Source organism: Eptesicus fuscus, chromosome 11 (assembly GCF_027574615.1).
Source record: "Eptesicus fuscus isolate TK198812 chromosome 11, DD_ASM_mEF_20220401, whole genome shotgun sequence".
NCBI classification, from domain to species: domain Eukaryota; kingdom Metazoa; phylum Chordata; class Mammalia; order Chiroptera; family Vespertilionidae; genus Eptesicus; species Eptesicus fuscus.
Window position 1 is genome coordinate 51955036 of NC_072483.1, and position 21293 is coordinate 51976328.

At 39.4% G+C, this 21293-nt stretch overlaps 1 protein-coding gene across 1 annotated transcript in view; it reads left to right on the forward strand.

Moving 5' to 3' along the window:
• Window positions 1–1441: 1441 nt before the first annotated feature.
• The window catches only part of MTX2 (metaxin 2), a 60918-nt gene continuing 41066 nt past the window's right edge, over window positions 1442–21293 (forward strand). The window contains exon 1 of the mRNA XM_008138527.3: window positions 1442–1688. Coding sequence (XP_008136749.1) covers window positions 1649–1688 — 40 coding nt within the window. The 5' untranslated portion in view covers window positions 1442–1648. The remainder of the gene's footprint in view (window positions 1689–21293) is intronic.

The following is a 21293-nucleotide window of genomic DNA, read 5'->3' on the forward strand; positions in this document are numbered from 1 at the left end:
CCTGCAAAATAAAATAAAATAAAACCTAAAATAAAATAAAATAAAATAAAATAAAATAAAATAAAATAAAATAAAAAAAGGTATGTTCAAGCCTCTAACCTCTGTTACCTATGAATGTGACCTTATTTGGAAACAGAGTCTTTGCATATGAAACTAAGTTAAGATGAGGTCATACTGTATTATGGTGGGCCCTCGTTCAATGACTGGTACCCTTATGAGAAAAGGAAATTCGGATACAGACAGACAGGGAAAATACGTAATGATGGAGACAGAGATTTGAGTGATATGCCTAAACCAAGAAAGGCCAAAAATTTCTGGCAACCCCTAGAAGTTACAAAGAGGCAGGGAAGGCATGAGCCATGAGAGAAAGCATGGCCCTGTGGACATCTTGACTTTGGACTCCTAGCCCCCAGGAGACATGTCTGTTGTTTTAAGCCACTTAGTTTGTGGCAATCAGTTATGAAACTAATACACTAGTGAACTAGGCAGAAATATGATCAATAAATTGTAATAGAGGTTTAGAGTTATGGAAGCAAACAGAAAGGAGGCATAACTTCCTAAATATCCTGTGTCATGGACAGCAATTCTTAGAACACCAGGTTTCCTTTGCAAAAAACTTAGGAAGCTACCTGACTTTTCGACTTACTGTGTGATTTAAAATCAGCCACTTCACCTCTGAACCCGTTTCTCATCAGTGAGAGAGGGCTTTGGCCCACAAGATGATCTCTTAAGTCTGTTCCACTTTTTAATTTGTAACATAGTCTGTTTTTTCTTTAATTATGTATGTATATTTTGGAAGTTATCAAGTTAAGGGGTTAAAAAGCCACTTACGGGATTTAGTGTCTTTCCTTCCTGCCCTTCTCACCCCCAAAAGCGGAGAGGTGTGTGAAACTAGAGTATTCTTATTCTCATTTGTGGTGTATAGAGTTGAAGGGCACAGTCTCTCAGCTTAGGCGCTGCTCAAGTCTCCTTCTCTTTGGCAAGCATGTTTGAAATAAGGAATAATTAAACACTAATGTCTGTCCATGGGCTAATCAACCTGGCAGTACAGTAGGAGAGAGGAAATTAACATGGATGTGAATCTGGGCCTGAGCAGACTCCCCAAGCAAACGTTTAAACCCTCCAAGCTTGTTTTCTTATCAGTAAAATGGCGATAACAGTGGCATTTCATGGGGTTGTTGAGAGGATGAAATGAAATAGAATGCTGTATATAGTTTAATAAGTGTCCGGTATCTAGTGAGCCCTTAAAAAGGTGAGCTGTTGACAAGATTCTCGCTTACAGAAAGGGCACTGAAAACTGCCGGGGTCCCCCTGCCCACGCCCTAGGTTGGAGTCTAGGGTCCCCGGGAGCCAGGCACCCCCACTCCTCCTCCCTCCACCCGCCAGGGGCACCGGGCGCCGCGCGCGGAGGCCGGGGGCGGGGCGGCGGAAGCGCCCGCGCGCCGCTGTCAGCTGCGCCGGAAGTTCCCGGCCGGGCTGGCGGTAACCTTGGGGTCCACGCCGGCGCAGTCGCCGTGGTGGTGGGCTTTGCGAGTCCGAGCCGCGGCCCGGCCCAGGCCTGTCAGCTGCCGGGAGCCGCCGGGGTTGCGGAGGAGGGAGAGGAGGGCCGCGGGAGCAGGAGCCGCGGGCGCGGGGTCGCCCAGCCGACATGTCTCTGGTGGCGGAAGCCTTCGTCTCGCAGATCGCAGGTAGCGCGCGTGGCCCAGGGCCGCGGGGGAGGCTGGGGCTGGCGCCGGCCAGTTGCGGGGAGCAGCGTGAGGTTTTAGGGCTGCAGTTTCCCCCCCGGCTGGCGGCATTAGAGGCGGAACCCCGGCCCGAGGAAGGAGGCGGGCACGGAGTACCAGCCTTATGCCGCGGATGAGAAAACTGAGGGGAGACGTTGGTCAAGGTCACCTCGCAGTGGCGGGAGCCCGGGCTGCCGCCCCGGGGCGGTGCTCTCTCCGGCCCCCCTAGGGGCCTGAGGGGCGGGTGTGTGTGGAGGAGGAGGTGGGCTGGGGTTGGGGTGGGGGCGTGGCCACCAGGGGCCGGGCGTCCCCAGGCTTCCGTGGGAGCGGGAGCAGCCTCGGTGGTGAGACCTGAAGGGTAAGGTGATTGCCACCAATAAGTCGTCCTGGTGGTGACCTTTTGTCATTGAGGGGTCACCGAAGTTTTCCTTTTATCTCCGAGAGACACAATATAGCCATACGCTGGGTCTCTAGGATTCACTGAAGCATCTTTAAATCTACATGTACTTAAAAAAAATACTTATTCAATACTTTTTAAAAATTCTCACCCGAGGATATATATATATATATTTTTGGATCTGATTTTTTAGAGAGAGAAGGAGGGAGAGAGAGGGCGTGCGAGAGAAACATTGATGTGCATCGATCAGGTGCCTCCCGCCCTTGCCCTTGCCCTGACTGCAACCCAGGTACATGCCCTTGACCTGGAATCTAACCCTTCTGTGTGCCGCCGACCACAGAGCAACACCGACTAGAGTTAAATATAAATATATATTTAAATCCTCATCCCAGGATTTGTTCTCTGTTATTGAATTTTAGAGAGAAAAAGAGAGAGAGAAACAGAAACATCTGTGTGAGAGAGAAACGTGGATGGGTTGCTTCCCATATGCATCCCACTGGGGATGGAACCTGCAGCTGTTTTTGTGTTTGGAGGGACTCCAACCAACTGAGCCACCAGGCCAGGGCTACATGTACTTTTTAGAAACACCTTTGACTTGATGGACTGACATAACACCCAGAAATTCTTCTTCAGGGGATTCAATCTGATAGAAATGTAAGGACCAGCATTTAAAGAAATACACAGAAAAATAAAAGAAATATAAAATGATATTTGTAAGAGCAAAAAACCAGAAATGTCCTAATTATATATCAAATCGTATGCTCACATAATTACCGATACTAAAAATGAAGAGGTACACTTGTTGAATATATTGGCTTGAGTTATGATTATCTTAAGTAAAAAACAAGTTATAGAATAATATATATTGTATCAACCCATTATTGTTAAATAAATAAATGCTGTGTAAACGTGTATATGTAAGCAAAAAACAACAACACAAAAACAAACAAAAAACCACAGAATAATATTCAACTAATTTTAAGGAGTAATTTCAAGGGTAATCAGGGTAGGGCATTGGTAGAAGGTGGAGGAACTATATTTCTGAATTGTTTAAATTGTTCTAGTGAGAATATTTTACTTTTGTAATTTAAGCGATTCTAATTTTAAAGATCTAAAAGATTTTACTTTGGCAAGCAGTAAAAAAAAGGGCAGATGAAATAATAATTTATATGAAACCCTGCGTTTGACTTGAAGTGACATCTAAGTGTGACTCAAATCCAACAATTCAGAATCTTCTATTTTTGGCAGTAATAGGATTTTGTTGGAAGAGCTCAACCTCAGGAGATTTGAGAGATATGCATACATAGTCCTATTTTAACTTAATAAATCATTGTGAATCTGTTTTTGTAGCCCAGAGCTTTCATTTTTAATGTATTTAACACTTTGCTTATTATTCTTCCTTTCAGTAGCTGTGAGCCACCACAATGTTTGATATTTCTTTTGGATACATTTAGAGACTTCTTGCCTGTAAGGCTGTCTGTGATATCTGGGGAGCCTTATTCATAAGGACATCTTTTTGGAAGCCTTCTCTGAACTCCCCAGTTTAAGTGAACCACTTTTGTCTCTACTACCAGTGTGTCCCCCACTAAGTTCTCTCAATTCTTACTCCTTCTGTGACTCTGGCTTATTCTCTCCATCTCCACTGCTTTTCTTTTCTTTTTTAAAAAAATATATTTTATTGATTTTTTACAGAGAGGAAGCGAGAGGGATAGAGAGTTAGAAACATCGATGATAGAGAAACATCGATCAGCTGTCTCCTGCACACCCCCTACTGGGGATGTGCCCGCAACCAAGGTACATGCCCTTGACCGGAATCGAACCTGGGACCTTTCAGTCCGCAGGCCGACGCTCTATCCACTGAGCCAAACCGGTTTCGGCTGCTTTTCTTGCTTGGATTACTGTTGTAGTCTCTGAATTGGTTTCCCTGCTTCCAGTCTAGTCTCCACACTGCTAGCCTCAGTGGGGTTTTGTTTGTGTTATTTTATTTTTATTTTGCTAAAATGCAAATGTGATCCTCTTGTTTTAATACCTTCATTAGTTACCAGTTGGTGAAGGGAGCATGTCAGACTCTCCATAAGTTAGTCCAAGCCTGTTTAGCCTCATCTCTTGTCACTCCTTTCCTTGAACATTCTCCTTTCTAAACTTTGTCCACCTGTGGCACATGTTGCCCGCTGCCTGAAATGTCCCCTTTGCTTGGATAACTCCTGTTTGTCTTTTAAGGCTTTTGGCACATTTTAACCTGTAAGTCTGCCTGACATTTTCTCCTCTCAAATGAGAAAGGTTTATTTCTTTTCTGAAAAATTATGATACATGTTCATTGTAGAAAATGAAAACAACTCCCTCCCCCAAATAAATATAAAAAGAATGAAGTAAGGATCACCTAAAATCGTAACACCCAGATTAAGACTTTAAAACCCCATCCTCATCATTAAAACTTTGGTAAGCAAAGCTATTTCTTTTCTCTTTCCCTAATATTGAAAAAAAAAAAAATAACATAAAGGTAAAATATGCATACTTTTTTGTAATCTGTTTTGTCATATGTCATGTCTATGAATGGAGTAATACATCATTTTAAAATGGTAATATAGTATTTCATTGTAATAAAATCATAATTTACTTATCTAGTCTTATTCTGATGGGTATGTAGGGTGTGTATTAGCTCAACAGAGAAGCAGAAACAGTAGGAGCTCTATATCTCTCTTTATCTCTGTGTCTCTACACACACACACACACACACACACACACACACACACACACACACACACACACACAGAATTGGCTTATGCTGTTATGTGGGTTGACCAACCAAGTACTAAGTCCACATGGTGGACAGGCAGGAATGGGAGATCCAGGAGGGAGAGAGCACATGTAGCAGCTGCTGCTTGCAGTGTCTGATCTCTGGGAGGACTTAGAGCCTCTGTTAAAGGGTTTCCAACTGATTAAATAGGGTCCACCCAGGATAATCTCCCTTTTTATTAAAGTCAGCTAATTAAGGGACTTTAATTATATCAGCAAAATCCCTTCACAGCCATGAGTTTGAATAACTAGGAGGTGTTTTACATGCTATAGAATGACTGTTGCCCCTTCTGTCTTCCTAAAGTCTGTGAGAGAATATTCCTTGTAGCTCACCCTAATCAGAAATATAGTAGAAAGGGAATTCTGGCAAATGTAAGTTCAGTCTAGCCAAGTTGATGCATCCTAAAGCCATCACAGGTATATGTGATTTTTCTCTGTATAAGTAATGTTTGCATAGATATGTTTGTATCTATTGAGTAGTTTCTTTGGATAAGTTTCTTAAAATGGAAAAGGAATTTGAATTGTTCTTTTAATTCAGTAACATGGAAAGGAATGGTAAAGTATGAATTTTGAACTAGTGGTTTGGTTGCTAGATTGTTATATGGTAGATTTAGAACTTTAGAAGAAAGATAAAAACAGTCCTGCATATTGAATGGATTTCAAAATCTTTTATAACAGCCTGTGTATTTTAAATTTTGACTTGCATTTTTTCTTTTAATGACAAGGTATTCCAGTACATTACTTGAGTTTCTGTTTTCGTTTTTTTTTTTTTTTTTTTAAATTTTCACTGTCAGTTGAGTATGAATATATCCAAGGGGAGGATTAAGTAGCCCCATGTGAGTTGTGTGACCACATTTGGAGCAGTCGGTGTTGCCAAAAGGATGGTGTACTGTGATGAACAGGCCTGATTTACTTGCCCATTCCTGTGTCAAGAGTGGCTCCTGACTTTAGGGCTCCACAGTGCCGCCAGGTACATACAAAAGGAGAGAGAGGTGATGAGCACAAGCAGGAGGCAGCTGTGTAGTGTTGATAACTTCCTTCATCTTGCTTTTACACTGTCTGAATTTTGGAGTAAAAATCAGATCTAGGCTCTTATTCAGCTACTTACTAAATGTGTGACCTTGGGCAAATTCTTGCCTTTTTAAGCCTCAAGTTTCTTATTTATAAAATAGTGAATATAAATTATATGTTATTTTAAAATGATGAGAAGAGATATAAAATGCTTAGTGTTGTGTTTGGCATATTTTAAGCACCTAATAATTGTTCAGTAATAGTCTTTTTAGCTGTTTACTTATCAGTTTTTCTCTTCTACTGGGTTTTGCTTCTAACTTCCTGTGTGAAGATATGTTTGGTCAAGCTTTTAAAAGTTATTTATAAATAGAATACAAAATTTATTTCAATAATATAAAACATCTACAGTTATTACAATTATTAAAGTTACTCCTATAACAAATGATTCTAAGATACTTGTTTCATGATTATACATTTGGTAGATTCCAGCCATATTTATCTATAATAATAAAAGCTTAATATTCTAATTAGACCAGACGTCCTTTCGGACGTCCCTCCAGATGAAGCCAGGGCTGCAAGGGAAGCCAGGGTCCCCAGTGCCTGCTAGAGGCTGGAGGGAAGCCCGGGTGCTGGGTGCCAGAGGGAAGCTGGTGCCAGCAGCTGGGGCAAGGAAGGCCTACTCTTGCATGAATTTTGTGCATTGGGCCTCTAGTCTTTACTATAAAATAGAATTTTGGTATAGGTCATAGATATACATATATTCTGAGTCTTTTTCAGTAGAGGCAGATTTATTAGTGCCAAAAAGTTTTAGCCTTAAAAACTTATCTGATACTTATCTGATTACTACTAGATTATTACTACTAGTATATTAAGAGTAAGCATCCCTTTTTGAGCCACTGTGCTAGATGATTTATATACATAATTGCTAATATTAGTAATTTGATCCTGTTAGATAGGTGTTGTTATTTTATAGATGAAGAAATTGAAGCTCCCTTAGGTAAGGAAGCATGAAGGTTAGGAACAGGCCATTGAAGGAAGACAGAAGAACTGAGTTCTAAGTTCATCTCTGCCTCTTTTTTGATCTTGGGCAGAACCTTCTTGGCTACCGTTTCCTTATTTTATAAGGGGGATAATGTATTTTATAATATACTAGAGGCCCGGTGCACGAAATTCATTCCCAGGGGCGGGGGGAGTCCTCTCAGCCCAGCCTGCACCCTCTCCAATCTGGGACACCTAGGGGGATGTCTGACCGCTGGTTTAGGCCCGATCCCCGGGACCGCTGTCAGTTGAGTATGAATAACAATCCGGGACTGCTGGCTCCTAACTGCTCACCTGCCTGCCTGCCTGATCGCCCCTAACTGCCCCCACCCTGCCAGCCCGATCACCCCCAACTGCCCCCCCCCCACCAGCCTGGTTGCCCCCAACTGCCCCCCCCACTGGCCTGGTCACCCTCAACTGCCCCCCTCTGCTGGCCTGGTTGCCCCCAACTGCACCCCCCTCCCACTGCCAACCTACTCGTCCCTCACTGCCTTGCCTGCCAGCCTGGTCGCCCCCAACTGCCCCCTGCTGGCCTGGTCATCCCAAACTGCCCCCCTCTGCTGGTCAGGTTGCCCCCAACTGCTCCCCTCTGCCAGCCTGGTCGCCCCTCACTGCCCTCCCTGCCCCCCTGGTTACCCCATGTAGCCTGCTGTTCGGTCGTTTGGTCGTCCCTTGCTAACCCCCCAGCTGGCCTGGTCGCCCCACGCAGCCTGTTGTTCAGTTGTTTGGTCGTCCCTCACTAACCCCCCTGCCGGCTTTGGCGCCCATGCAGCCTGCTGTTTGGTTGTTACTGTGAGGGCATCCTGACCAGTTTGCATATCATCCTTTTATTAGTATAGATATTAAACACTTAGTACATGGTGGTATATGATGAGTGTTCAATACATGGTAGCTTCTATTATTACTTTTATTGCTTAAGAGGATGTTATCCCATTACCATTTTAGACAGCAGAAAATGTCCAAAGTGCCTTTATTTTTATTAACTCATATACCATCTTTTCTGAATGATCTTATTACTTCCCAGTGCCTTGCTATATTTTAAGCATATTGGTTAATTTTGTCATACTGTAATTATTAATCTTTTGAAATCACGACAATATCTGTCTGTTCTTTATTTAGAAGCTCAAAACTATATAAAGAATGAGAAAAGAAGACTTAGAATATTTCATTTATCTCATTGTGAGCATGTGGGTACTTAATTATTTAAATTTATTAATAACTTCATTTTAGCGGTAGCATTAGTTTATGGTATGATCTGGGAAAGTAGTTTTACAGTTTCCATGGAATCCATATGTAAAAATATTGAAAGTAAGGCATGTTTAAAAATTTTTGTTTTTATATCAGTAATAAAGTGCTTCCATTTCATCCCATTTCCACATGAGTACTGGGAAATCTGGGCTTGAAAAGCATTCAGAAGAGTTCTAGAGGTGCAAAGAAGTGGAAAACATAGCTTAAAAGTCCTTTTAAAAATAGAAGTGATGCTATTGTTCACAAGGTTTATTGAAAATGAAGAAAATGATAATCACGGCTCTTAAATCTGCATGTCCGCATATCTGAGCCTGATAATTGCAACATATAATAATAAAAAACCCCAACACAATGCATTTAATTCTTTTGTTCTTGAAAATAAAGATATTTTGTTAGATATTTATAATCAGTATTCTGAGGATCCTCCAGTATGGAGGAAGGCATTGAGGGATTATTGAGAAGTTATTGAACTGGCTGTTACATTTCAGAGAATCTTCTTTGATTCATTTTAGCTATAATAATAATCTCATATTATAGTGTTAGCACTTTGGCACATGTGAAGGGGCAGATGTGAAGGGGCAGATGGAGAAGCAAAACCAAGACAAAAAATGGTTATACTTCAGATTAGAGGCTTAGAGGCAAAGTACAATTTATTGACAGCAGTGTGGCTATTTTAGTTTATCATACTTGTATTCATGAATAGGTTGGAAGCCAAATTCTTAGAGGAAGTGTTTTGTTGCCTTTTGGAAAACTTCGATGTGTTAAGATCATTTGAAAGGCTTATTTTGATCTTCAAATAGTCCGTAGTTAAACATAATGCGAGCTTTAATTTTCTTGTGTGCTTTATTAACATTTTATACTCTAAAATTAAATGACTTTTGTTTTTAACTTAAAGGTTTTGGTGATGGGTGCCCCATAAAATTCGTCACTCTTATTTCTATGAAGACATTTGAGTTATTATTGTTAGCTCAAGCCTTCCATATTTGAGTGAAAATGGAAAGAAAACATCATCAAACTTCTTAACATTTTTTAAACATTTAAAAAATTTCTTGATAAGCAGTTATCAGATGGACTAAAATACCAGATGGAGGATGAGATATTAATTTCAGGCTTCTCATTTTTTGTTCAGAAATGTTACAATATTCAGCAAATTCAGCTACAGACATTTGTGTAGAATTATTTGGCTTGCCAGTAAGAGAAATGCATGTTTTAATTTTTTATTGCTTTGTAAATGATCCTCTATTCTTGAACACTTTTCTTATTTTTGTACTCTCTATAAATGAATCATGGTTTTGGACTTTTCTACATCAGTAATAAAAATGAAATTTGATTGGTTAGTAATAAAGAAGGTTCATTTCATAAAAACAATCATTTTACCATGGCAATTCCCATTAACTGTAACTTGTGTTAGCAAAATAGAAACCATAAAAAGCATTTCATTGTGCTTATACACTTAGCTGCGTTTTTGTGCTGATTATATATTTTCATCTCTAAGAACTCTTATGTCAAAGAAGCTTCTTTATGACTTAACCTGCCTTTGGATTAAAAAAAAAAAAAAGACTTTTGTTGTATATAGTTGTGTATATCCCAGTGAATACAGTATCCTTAAATATTTTCCCCTTCAGGTCATATTTCATTACTTGGTCAAAATAGAGCACTGACTGGAACTACATACAAAAAAATTGTATCATTTGTTAGCCATGAAGAGGCCATCATTACTCCAGCATTTATTTCTGTAAGATAATATTGACAGATGATGCGTTAGTGATCTGGCCTTTTATCCACCTCCTTTTCTTTCGATTAATCTTTATGTTGTAGGAAAATATTTTGGCATCATGAATTATAAGCAATGTTTCTAATTTTCTTATAAATTAAAAGATACATCATGAGAAATAATGTAAAAATAAAAGTTACTATATTTTTTTCATTAGACATTGTCATTGTTATTTTTACTATTCTGGTTAGGTTAGTGGATGAGAACTAGTTATGTAAAGTTAACTGCATGGTAATTGATGTTTGTTCTTTAGTTGAATTGTTCTTGATGTATTTTTTCCTAAAACAGACTTCTCCTTCTTGCCATATACTTGTACCAATTTTCTCATAGTGTAACATTTGGTGGTGATTTGGCGAAGATAAAATAATTTTAATATTAAAATAAATATTTTAGAAAGGGAGATATATTTTAGAAATCATGGAATGTAGTTTATAGACAATATAAAGTATATTTATTATTTAAAATTTTGTATTATATTTGTATCATAGGTAAATGACTTGACTAATCCTATCTAATAAAAGAGTAATATGCAAATTAACCATCACTCAACTACACCCATAAGCCACTCCCACAAGCCACGCCCAGCAGCCAATCTGGAGCGAATATCCAAATAAACCCAACCAACATGGATACAGCCACAGAGAGCAGGAGGGAGGCTTGGGTTTCCCAGGCAATGGAGGAAGCCAAGCTTTCCGCCTGCTCTTGCCAGCCTAGGCCTCCACTCAAGGCTACAAAGTTTCAATTATAGAAGGTAAACAAATCCAAACAGAAATGGTGGCAGCCACGGAGCTAGAAAGAGTGGGAGGCTAGGGTTGCCTCCGGCAATGGAGGAAGCCAAGCTTTCCGCACACCCTGGCCTGCTCAGGCCTCCGCTTAAGGCTACAAAGTTTTAACCCTTTGCACTCGCTTGCTTTTTTCTCGATTCCTTTATTCTAATGCTAACCGTGTCGAGTCACACTCGACATCTGAGTGCAAAAGGTTAATTATAGAATATACATAAACCCCAACAGAAATGGCTGCTGCCATGGAGCAAGCAGAAGGCTTGGCTCTTCTCCAGGCTACAAAGTTTCAATTGTAGAAGATAAATAAACCCCAGATACCAGGGCCTCCACTTGGGTCGCCAGGGGGCATGGCCGACCTGCAAACCACAGGCCCCTCACCCAGGCTGCCCCATGCCCCAAGGGAACCCCCACCCTGATCCGGGACATCCTTCAGGGCAAACCAGCTAGCCCCCACCCATGCACCAGGCCTCTATCCTATCTAATAAAAGAGTAATATGCAGATTGATCATCACTCCAACACACAAGATTGCTGCCCCCATGTGGTCAAAGATCCTGCCCTCATGTGGACACAAGATGGCCACCACAAGATGGCCAGCAGGGGAGGGCAGTTGGGTGGGACCAGGCCAGCAGAGGAGGGAAGTTGGGGGTGACCGGGCCTGTAGGGGAGGGCAGTTAGGGGTCACCAGGCCGGCAGAGGAGGGAAGTTGGGGGTGACCGGGCCTGCAGGGAAGGGCAGTTGCGGGGGACCCAGGCCTGCAGTGGAGAGCAGTTGGGGGGGACCAGGCCTGCAGGGGAGGGCAGTTAGGGGTGACCAGGCCTGCAGGGGACAGCAGTTAGGGGTGACCAGGCCTGCAGGGGATGGCAGTTAGGGGCAAACAGACTGGCAGGGGAGCAGTTAGGCATCAATCAGGCTGGCAGCGGAGTGGTTAGGGGGTGATCAGGCTGGCAGGCAAAAGCGGTTAGGGGCAATCAGGAAGGCAGGCAGGCAAGCAGTTGGGAGCCAGCAGTCCTGGATTGTGAGAGGGATGTCTGATTTAGGTGAACAGGGGGGATTCTGAGGCTTCATATGAATTAGCATTTAATTTTGTCTTTCATGCTAAATCTGTGACTAATAGTAATTATTAAAATATAACTGTTCAGTTTTTGTTGTAGTGTATAAACCAGACCACAAACTATGGCTACTATACATCTATTTTATTACCTTTATGGATCCTGTGTGCCAGTAATTTAGATAGGCCACAGGAGGGATGGCTTGTGTCTACCTCACAATGTCTGGATTCTCAATGGGCTGGAAAGAACCAAAGGCAGAGATGATCCAACAGTTGAGGGCTGGAAACATCTGGAAGCATCTTCACTCACATATCTGATAATTGGTGCTGGCTATGATCTGAGCTGGGGTGGTCTTTTGGAATTCTTACACATTGCCTCTCCATGTGGCCTGGGCTTCTTTAGAGCTTGTGGCCTCAGGGTAGTAAGACTTCTTACACAGTTCTCCAAAGGCATTTGTCCAAACTAACAAGGCAGAAGCTGCATCACCTTTTATGACATTGCCTTGGAAATCTCAAAGCATCACTTCTTCCATATTCTATTGGTCACAAGAGAGTTGCAAGGGGATTCAAGGGGCGGGGAATTAGATTTCACTTCTTGATGGGGTGGGGGAGTTAGGGGGTTCTATTGAAAGTACATTCTGTAAGCTAGAGCCTGCATATGGCACTTACCTAATTTATCTAATTTTATTCTTCCAACAACCTTTACAAGGTAGGTAATTTTTTCCCTTTTTACAGATGAGATTATTGAGGCAAGAAGAGGTTAAGCAGGTTGACCAAGGTAACTCAGACAATAAGTTGTAGAGTTGGGAGGGGAGCCCAGGTATGCCTGACTTCAAGACCTATGTTTTTTTCCCTATACCACCTGCATTCACCTATTGTATTGTAAATGGTTATATATCTCAGCCCTCTTCTCAACCACCCCACCCCTGGGCTCCTGACCCACTCACCAAAATTCGATTCGAGAGAGCAATGACAATTTTATATTTATCTTTATCATTTTATTATAGCCTGTGGTACATTTTGTAAGTTTAATAACTTATTTGTTCAGTTAAATGTTAAATGTATACTATATTTTTTCTGTTTCTGAGGATTTTCTACCTCTGAACTCCTGTTCATAAAGGGATTCTGTGATGATTAGGCTATGTTATCTTCTTTCTTGTTTGTTTGTTCTTGGGGTATCTTGCAGTTCTGCCAGGATTTCAGGAGGTGCAGTGACATACCCTCTGTAGGGAATCCTGTGTTTCCTGGCTAGCTGGGAGGAGTGAGGAAGGAGGAGTGGAGAGTTTTTTGGTTACTTAGCTTGATGTGAGGGAGTGAGTATATGCAAAGTACTTAGAATAGTGGGCAAATAGTAGAGTCTTAAAAAAATGGTGCTGTTATTACAATGATAATGTTTGGCATAGAGTAGTGGGGAGAATTGCTCCTTATTTTGAAGAAAATCTATTTTCCATTTTCTAGGATTAGATTTAGAGAACCATTAAAACTTGAAGGTTAACATTGTTAACATTGTTGAGGTCTAATACTTGTGCAGGGCTGTTTGTCGTCGTCTTTTTTTTTTGTGCCAAATTACACTTTTAATCTTAACCAGCTGTTTTTGTATAGTTCTGCTGTTAATCTCATATTCATCTCTATTTCTGAGAAAAGCTCGGACATGGTGTTAGTGTTTCTTTTTTGCATTTCAGATTACCATAAAAAAATTCGAATTTCGAGTCCTAGATACAAGGTTCATGTCTATAATAATAAAAGCATAATATGCTGATTAGACCCAACAGCTAGACGACCTTCCAGACGTCCTTCTGGATGACCTTCCAGACAAAGCTGGGGCTGTGAGGGCTGAGGCACGCCCCCTCGGCTGCCAGGGCTGAGCCCCTTGCATGAATTTCGTGCATCGGGCCTCTAGTCTATTTATAATCACATGTAGTTGGCCTCCTTTTTATTGGAAACTAATGAAAAATGGTTGTTCATTTTTATAATGGGACAAAGTCTAAACATAACTATTTGAGATGACACATGCATACTTATAAAGAAAGAATGTGCTCCCAGAGTGAGAGGACAGGGCGCAGGGCTCCTTGCCATCTTCCATGTCGGCCATGGAGGTGGCGCGGAGCTGGTGCGGAGACGTTGGGTTGGGAAAGGCTGACGGCTAGCGTGAATTTGTTTTCTTGACCCTTGTTAACGTCCAGAAGTTTGTCAGTTTTATGAACTTGATCTTTGACTACCATTTTGGAATTGATCTTGTTTCATATAGATAGATTTAGATGGCTCATGTTCAGGTCTTATAATTATTAAGTTAGTTTTACTTTCCTTTTTGATTACACTTAATGGAAAAACTATCATTTAGCCACTTTGGTTCCAAAATTAGTGATGCTTCAGTTCATTAATCTTAAAGGCTTATTCTGGAACATTATACAATTGTAACATGTTACAAAGGCATTTTGTAAAACATGGCTTTTAGCCATATCCACAAATACTTGAGTAGAATAAAATGGGCAAAAATATTATTGAATAGAATGAATCTACATAGATCCTTAAGATCACATTCTTTGAGGCAAATAAATGAAAGAGGAGAAAAGAACTCAGTCTTATTTCAAGTATATTTTTTGCCCTAGGTACAGTCTTTTTTTGTTGTGTTCATATACTTCTGCATCAGATTTACTGGGAGTCCTTGTGGCATGCTTGGATGTTGGTCCTCATCTCTACAATATTCAAATCTCTGAGCTTTGGGTTTGGTGGAAGTACACAATTTTATGATGTTCTTCAGGTGATTCTTATATGCTAAGGGTTGAGAACAACTGTTGTAGGATGATTATGATTGCTTTAATACCTCTGTAAGATGTTAGCTAATGAAGTTCTGTGTTCACTGACTGTGGAGTCAGACTACTTGGGTTCAAATCCTGACACTTGTCACTTATTAGCAGTGTGACTTTGCAAATTACTTATGCTTGTGCCTCAATTTTCTTATTGTAAAACTAGAGGCCCGGTGCATGAAATTTGTGCACGGGTAGGGTCCCTAGGCCTGGCTGGTGATCAGGGTCGATTGGGGCATTCCGGTTGCCAGCCGGGGCCTTCCTTCCTTGGCTGCTGATTGCTGGCTGCCGGACGGGGCCTTGCTTCCCCGGCTTATTTCATTCCGCACTGCCCCCTGGTGGTCAGCGCACATCATAGTGAGCGATCGAACTCCCGGTCTCTTGGTCGAACTCTGGTCTCTCGGTTGAACTCCCGAGAGGACACTGCATATTAGGCTTTATATATAGAGATAGGAATAATAATGATAATAATGTCTATCTCATAAAGTTGTGAGATAGTAAATATGTCAAGCACTTAAGTGCAATAAGAGTCTTTTAAAATTTTTTATTTACCTCAACTTGACTGAGATATAATGTTGATATCCTTTTTAAATATACAATTTAAGAATTTTTTAGTATATTTACAGAGTTGTGGTTATTACCACAATTTAATTGTAGAATATTTTTATCACTCCAAAAAAAAAAAAAAATCTCTTGCCTATTTAATACAGTCACTTTCCATCCCCATTCCGAGTCAACCACTAATCTACTTTCTGTCTCTATATTTGCCTATTCTGAACATTTTATATAAATGGAATCATACAATGTATTTTCTTTAGTCTGGCTTTTTTCACTGGGCACAATGCTTTTGAAGCTCATCCCTGTTGTAGCACATGTCAATACTTGGTTCCATTTTCTTGCCAAATAGTATTGTATTTTATGAATATACCACATTTTATTTATCCATTCACCAATTGATGGTCATTTGTTTCCAGTTTTTTACTATTGTGAATAATGCTGTTGTGCTCATTCACGTACAGGACTTTGTGTGGATATATGTTTTTTCATTTCTCCTGAGTGAATACCTAGGAGTAGAATTGCTTGGTCATATGGTAATTTTGTGTTTAACATTTTGAGAAATTACCAACTTTTTTATATTTCCATCAGCAATGTATGAGAGTTCCAAATTTTCCACATCCTCTAAATATTTGTTATTTTGTCTGTCTTCTTGATAATAGCCATTCTAGTTGTTATGAAATGGTATGTTGTGATTTTGATTTGTATTTCTCTAATGACTTACGATACTGAGTATCTTTTCATGTGCTTGTTGGCCATCATTTGCTTAAATGTCTATTCAGATCTTATGCCCATAAAATTTTGGGGGGTTATTTGTCTTTTTTATTATTGAGTTTTAAAAGTTCTTTGTATATTCTGGATATAAGTTTTATGAGTCTTGGAAAATTTTAACTGCTATCACCATCATCATTATCATCAACATCATCATCATCTGCTGAGGTAGAAGTCTGGGTAGTGTTTGACCAGAAGATGATAGATTCTCATTATTCTCTTGTTTCATTTGGGCTCTAAGGTTGGGTTGTGGGGAAGAAGTTCTGTCCTCTATTAGTTTTCCTGAATTTTCAATCTGTTTTGCTTTCTATTTTCTGCTTCATGAATGGCAGGATATTAGAATCCATTTGCCTTAATTCTCTATTACGAATATAGAATTAATTCTTTATTATTCATTCATGTGCCCTCACTTAGGATCATTTTAATTTTTTGTTTATCACTTTGTTACAAATGAATGGGTGATTGAGGATATTGATGAGGGATTTATGGGATAAGTTTTATTTGCCATGGGCTTCAGGGCCCTTATTTTAATCTAATATAGTCTGTAATCATTGTATCTGCACTTGTTTCCAGTATATTCTTTAAGTAACTTCTATGATCTAAAATTTTGTGTTTCCCCCAAATTTATGTATGAAATCCTTTTCCCCAAGGTAATGGTATTAGAAGGTGGGGTCATTGGGAGGTTATTAGGTCATGAAGACAGAGCCCTTATGATTAAGATTAGTGCCCTTATAAAAGAGGCCCCAGAGAGCTCCCTTGCCCTGCTGCCATGTGAGGACATAGCAAGAAGTCAGTAGTTAATGACCTAGAAGAGGACCTTCACCAGAACCTGACCATGCTGATCTTGGACTTCCAGCCTCCAGAACTGTGAGAGATATATTTCTTTGGTTTATAAGTCACCCAGTCTCTGGTATTTTGTTATAAGCAGCCAAATGGACTCAGTCAGTAGACTTAAAGCTAATGATACAAAATGCTGCTTGCCGGTTTTTTTAGGTTTATGGAAATGACAGTGTTACACTGCACTTCTCCATTTTTTTCACATGAGCCACTTTCTGACATAAACATTGCTCTCTGACTATTGAGGTGATGGGAGATGGGTTCTAAACTCCTTTTGTGGGAAGAGTCACTTCTCCTAACATATCCTATGTAATATCATTAAACATCCCCTATGAAACCGTTCAGGGCATCACTATTTAATCATTTCATTATCAGTGATACCTGAGATATAGTGTTATCTTTGAATTGTACTATAGTTTGCAGTTTGAATTGCTTCTGAATTTAATACGTAGCTCTTAAAATTCTAGTTTTAATAAAGTCACATATTATCATATTTTAAGTCTAAACATCTTTAAAATCTACTTTAAACGAGGCCTTCATATCATAATCGTTTAAAACTTGTTAGGTTTTGAAATTAATGTCTGTTGGTATCACTGAGATCATCAGAATAGTATTTATGTCAAACTAGTAAATTATTTTCTTCTTTTCTCTTTGTGTGTTGCCATAACTTGTCCATGTTTAAGAGCTGTCAAAGGCTCTTTGAGCATTTGTTATATTAGTAGTATTTGTATTTACACCTTTGGCAGAAAGCCTTTCAGATTTGGAGGTAGGCTATACATGTTTCTTACTCCTTTTGTATAACACTGTCTACATCATCTTTGGAAGCTGAAGAGATGACATCTATGAGCTTTTGGGATCCAGTTGCCTAAGGATAAACTGTAGTTTACTTCATTAGTGCACAAATGATAGGTTTGTGTAGAGTTATTATAACATTAATCAATTTGATGGATTAAAAATATGACAGCGCTGAAGCAGCATGTAATATTAGTGCTTATTATTCTACAAATTATGTCTTTACTTACATTCATATGCCAGAGGAGTCATGTTGTACATTAAGAATGCAGAATTTAAAAACCAACAACAACCTAGGGCACGTCTTTTCATGGCCTTTCTCTTGTCCTCTTAGGTTAGATCATGAAGAGATGGACTTGGAAATTAGATTTGTTTATTAGGTCATAGCACTTTGATACTGATGTACCCTGAATTGAATGGAATAGAGAGATCATCTGCTACCACAATGACTTGTCACTCAACCCAATACTTGAAAGAATACCTCAGGTAAAATGTAGAACCTTTAAGAGATCTAGGGATATAAATATCCCTAAAACTTATTGGCCAGTAGTCATTTCTCTAAAATTATAATGGATTAGTAGTGAAGAATATTGATTTTTTTGGCTCTATTGTATTGGTTGATAAAACTTAAAAATAGTAGGTACCTTAAAGATAATTAAATGAGAAGCAAATATATATATATTTTGGGGGCTGTGGGTATTGCTTTACAATGTATGCATTTTTAACACCAGTTTATTTAGGCATTATTAAGTTTATCTTATGACTTTCAAAAGTTCAAGCATATAGATCCCCTCTTTCTCTTGTTTTTTAAACTTTGTTCTCCAACATAAACACTGTTAGGACTAGAGAAAGTTTCTTTGAAAAATTTAAAAATACTCGTTTGGATTAAAAAAGCCCTCTGTATTCCATTGAAGATTGAAATAATAAGAGGCATCTCCTTTGCTACTGGGAAAAGAGATACTAAATGTAATCATTTTACTTGGGCAAATTGGAAAGTAAGTAAAGGACTAAGTGGGTAAAAGACTTTTAATAATGTTAATTGGAGAGAAACCTTGTTATACAGTCACTAAGAGTACCTTAAATTGTTGCTTTGGTATAAAAATGATATAATAGGTTTCTTATTGTGAAAGAATAAATTTCTGAAAGGTGGGTAGTTTTACTTTGGAACTCTTGTAATAAAGATATTAGCTTTAAATTATACTTAGATCAAAACACTTATATATTGCTTAATTTGAATTTTATATTTTGGCATATATTATTATAAATGCCATATTCAGTTTGGAGCAATTGAGAATCCAAGTCTTTAATAAATAATCTCAGGACCATAGGAATTTTTCACGTTCTAGGAACTTACTGTCTTGAAAGGGAGATAAGATATTGACATAATAATAGGACAGAGTAGAAAGTAATATATGATCTAAGACAAGTACAAACTGCTATGGACAGTATAGATAAAGGAGAAATTAGGTTTGATAAGTTAATGAAAGCCTTGATGGAGGTAGCATTTTAACTTGGTCTTGAGAAAGGTATAGGATTTAAGTTTGTGCTGCTGAAGGAGTATTCTGGACAGAAGGGAATAATTTGAGCAAAGTCACGAATGTGAGAAAGTATGAAATGTATGGGGAGATTTTAAGTGCTCTCACAGGATATGAGGGTCCTGTTGTTAGGTAGATAAGGTAGGCAGATAGCCCTTCTTCTTCCCATTAATTTGTGTGTGTTCTTTCTAAGCTTTTTCTATGGTCAAAGAAGGATTTTACTAAAATAGAAGAGGATACTAGTACTTCTTTGTTCAAGGGTACATGAATGGCTGGGTTCTCTTCTAAAATTTCAAAAAGGTAGTTGTTTAACTAGAACAGTGTTTTCCAAAGTGGGGTGGGGTAAAAACACCCTGCATTGTGCAAGACAATCCTTTAAAGTACAGGACTAAACTCTTGGAACTTGGATTTCAATTTTTAAAAACTCTACTTTCATTTTTAGTGTATGTTTTATAATGGATGTGATTTATTAGCTCAGGAGTACCAACCATATGATTTCTAAATCTATTTGGGCCCGCATGCTCATATATTTTATTGATGGGACATGAGATTTAAAGGTGGTCATCCCTGGGTTGATTTTAGAATGTGGAAAGGGGATTGGTGAGATTACTTATCAGTGGTTGAGGGCCTTACTAGTTTATTAGTTTTAGGAGGGTTATAACAGTAATATCTCATGAAAACTATATATTTGATATAAAATATATAAACAAATTTTCAGTGTTAAGGGTCATTGCATAGGTGAGTTTATAGAATTAAATTCTGCCAACTATTTCAGACAGCTGTTTAATATTTTTACAGTTGTGTTATTGGTTGTAGTATTAAAGTTTTTTGGGTAAAGTTTCCTTTTTTGGAGCATGTTGTGTAGTTTCCTAATCTTCTCTGCTGTATTCTTAGCCTAAATGGTAATAGATTGATAATTATAATGATCGTGAATAGAAAACATTTATTCAGCCAACATCTACTGATTGCCTATAAGGTGCTAGGTTCTAGGGATGAAGTGGTAACAAAAATTGGACATGGGGATTTATGGTGTTTTTATGTTCTAGGGAGAGATAAACAATCAAATAGTCCTGACTTCTATGTCAAAATGTTGGCTGTGTTAAGTGGTTCAACCGAGTGTGCATGCTCTTCAAGCTTGTAAAGAGTGTTTGAACTATTCAGGGAGGTCAAAGAAGACTTCCCTGAAGATAGGACTGGCTGTAGGCCCAGTGCAAAATGAAAACGAGAGGCCCCTTGTTCAAAAGTATTCCAGGATTGAGATAGCACAACATTAAACCAAGGGTGGAGCCTTTCTAAGTACAGGCCTGTGTATCTGCTCAGGTTGGATGTCCATGAAATTGGCCCAACCCGAGGAAGTGATGTTTGAGCAGACATGTGAGGGCACAGTAGGATGGGAAGATTGCTCCAAGGCAGAGGAGACAGCCGCCCAAATGAATCTCTAGGGCAGAAAGGAATGGGGCTCATTCAGGAACTGGATGAAGGCCAGTGTGGCTCGAGTACAGAGTGGGTGGAGTGGAGTTACGATGAGGTCAGAGAGTAGGGAGAGTTATGTGTAAGGCCAAGCTGACGATTCTGATGTTTATTTCAAGAGCCACACAAACTGTTGATGTATGTTAAGCATAAAGTTTACTTTTTGTCTAATAATACCAGTAACTTGGCACCTTGATAGCACTAGACAGCATTCTCTCTCAATCCCCATTTCCTACCAGCCTTCTTTTATTTATTTTACTTTAAAAAAAAAATTATTGATTTTTTTACAGAGAGGAAGGGAGAGGGAGAGAGAGTTAGAAACATCGATGAGAGAGAAACATCAGTCAGCTGCCTCCTGCACACCCCCCACTGGGGATGTGCCCGCAACCAAGGCACATGTCCTCGACCAGAATCGAACCCAGGACCTTTTGAGTCCCCAGGTCGACGCTCTATCCACTGAGCCAAACTGGCTAGGGCCCAGCCTTCTTTTAGAAACTTTTAGCTACACCTTCTATATTTATTCTAAGTTTGGCCCTTCTCTAAGGCAGGTTTAAAAAGGCATTTCATATCAGTGTATACTTTTGCTGGTAGAAATTGAAAATATGATGGATGAATTTTGAAATTTTATTCACTCTTGAATTAGACAACACTATGGTGGTTAACCAGAGGGAAGGGGGTAGGGGACAGTAAAGGGTAAAGGGGGCAAA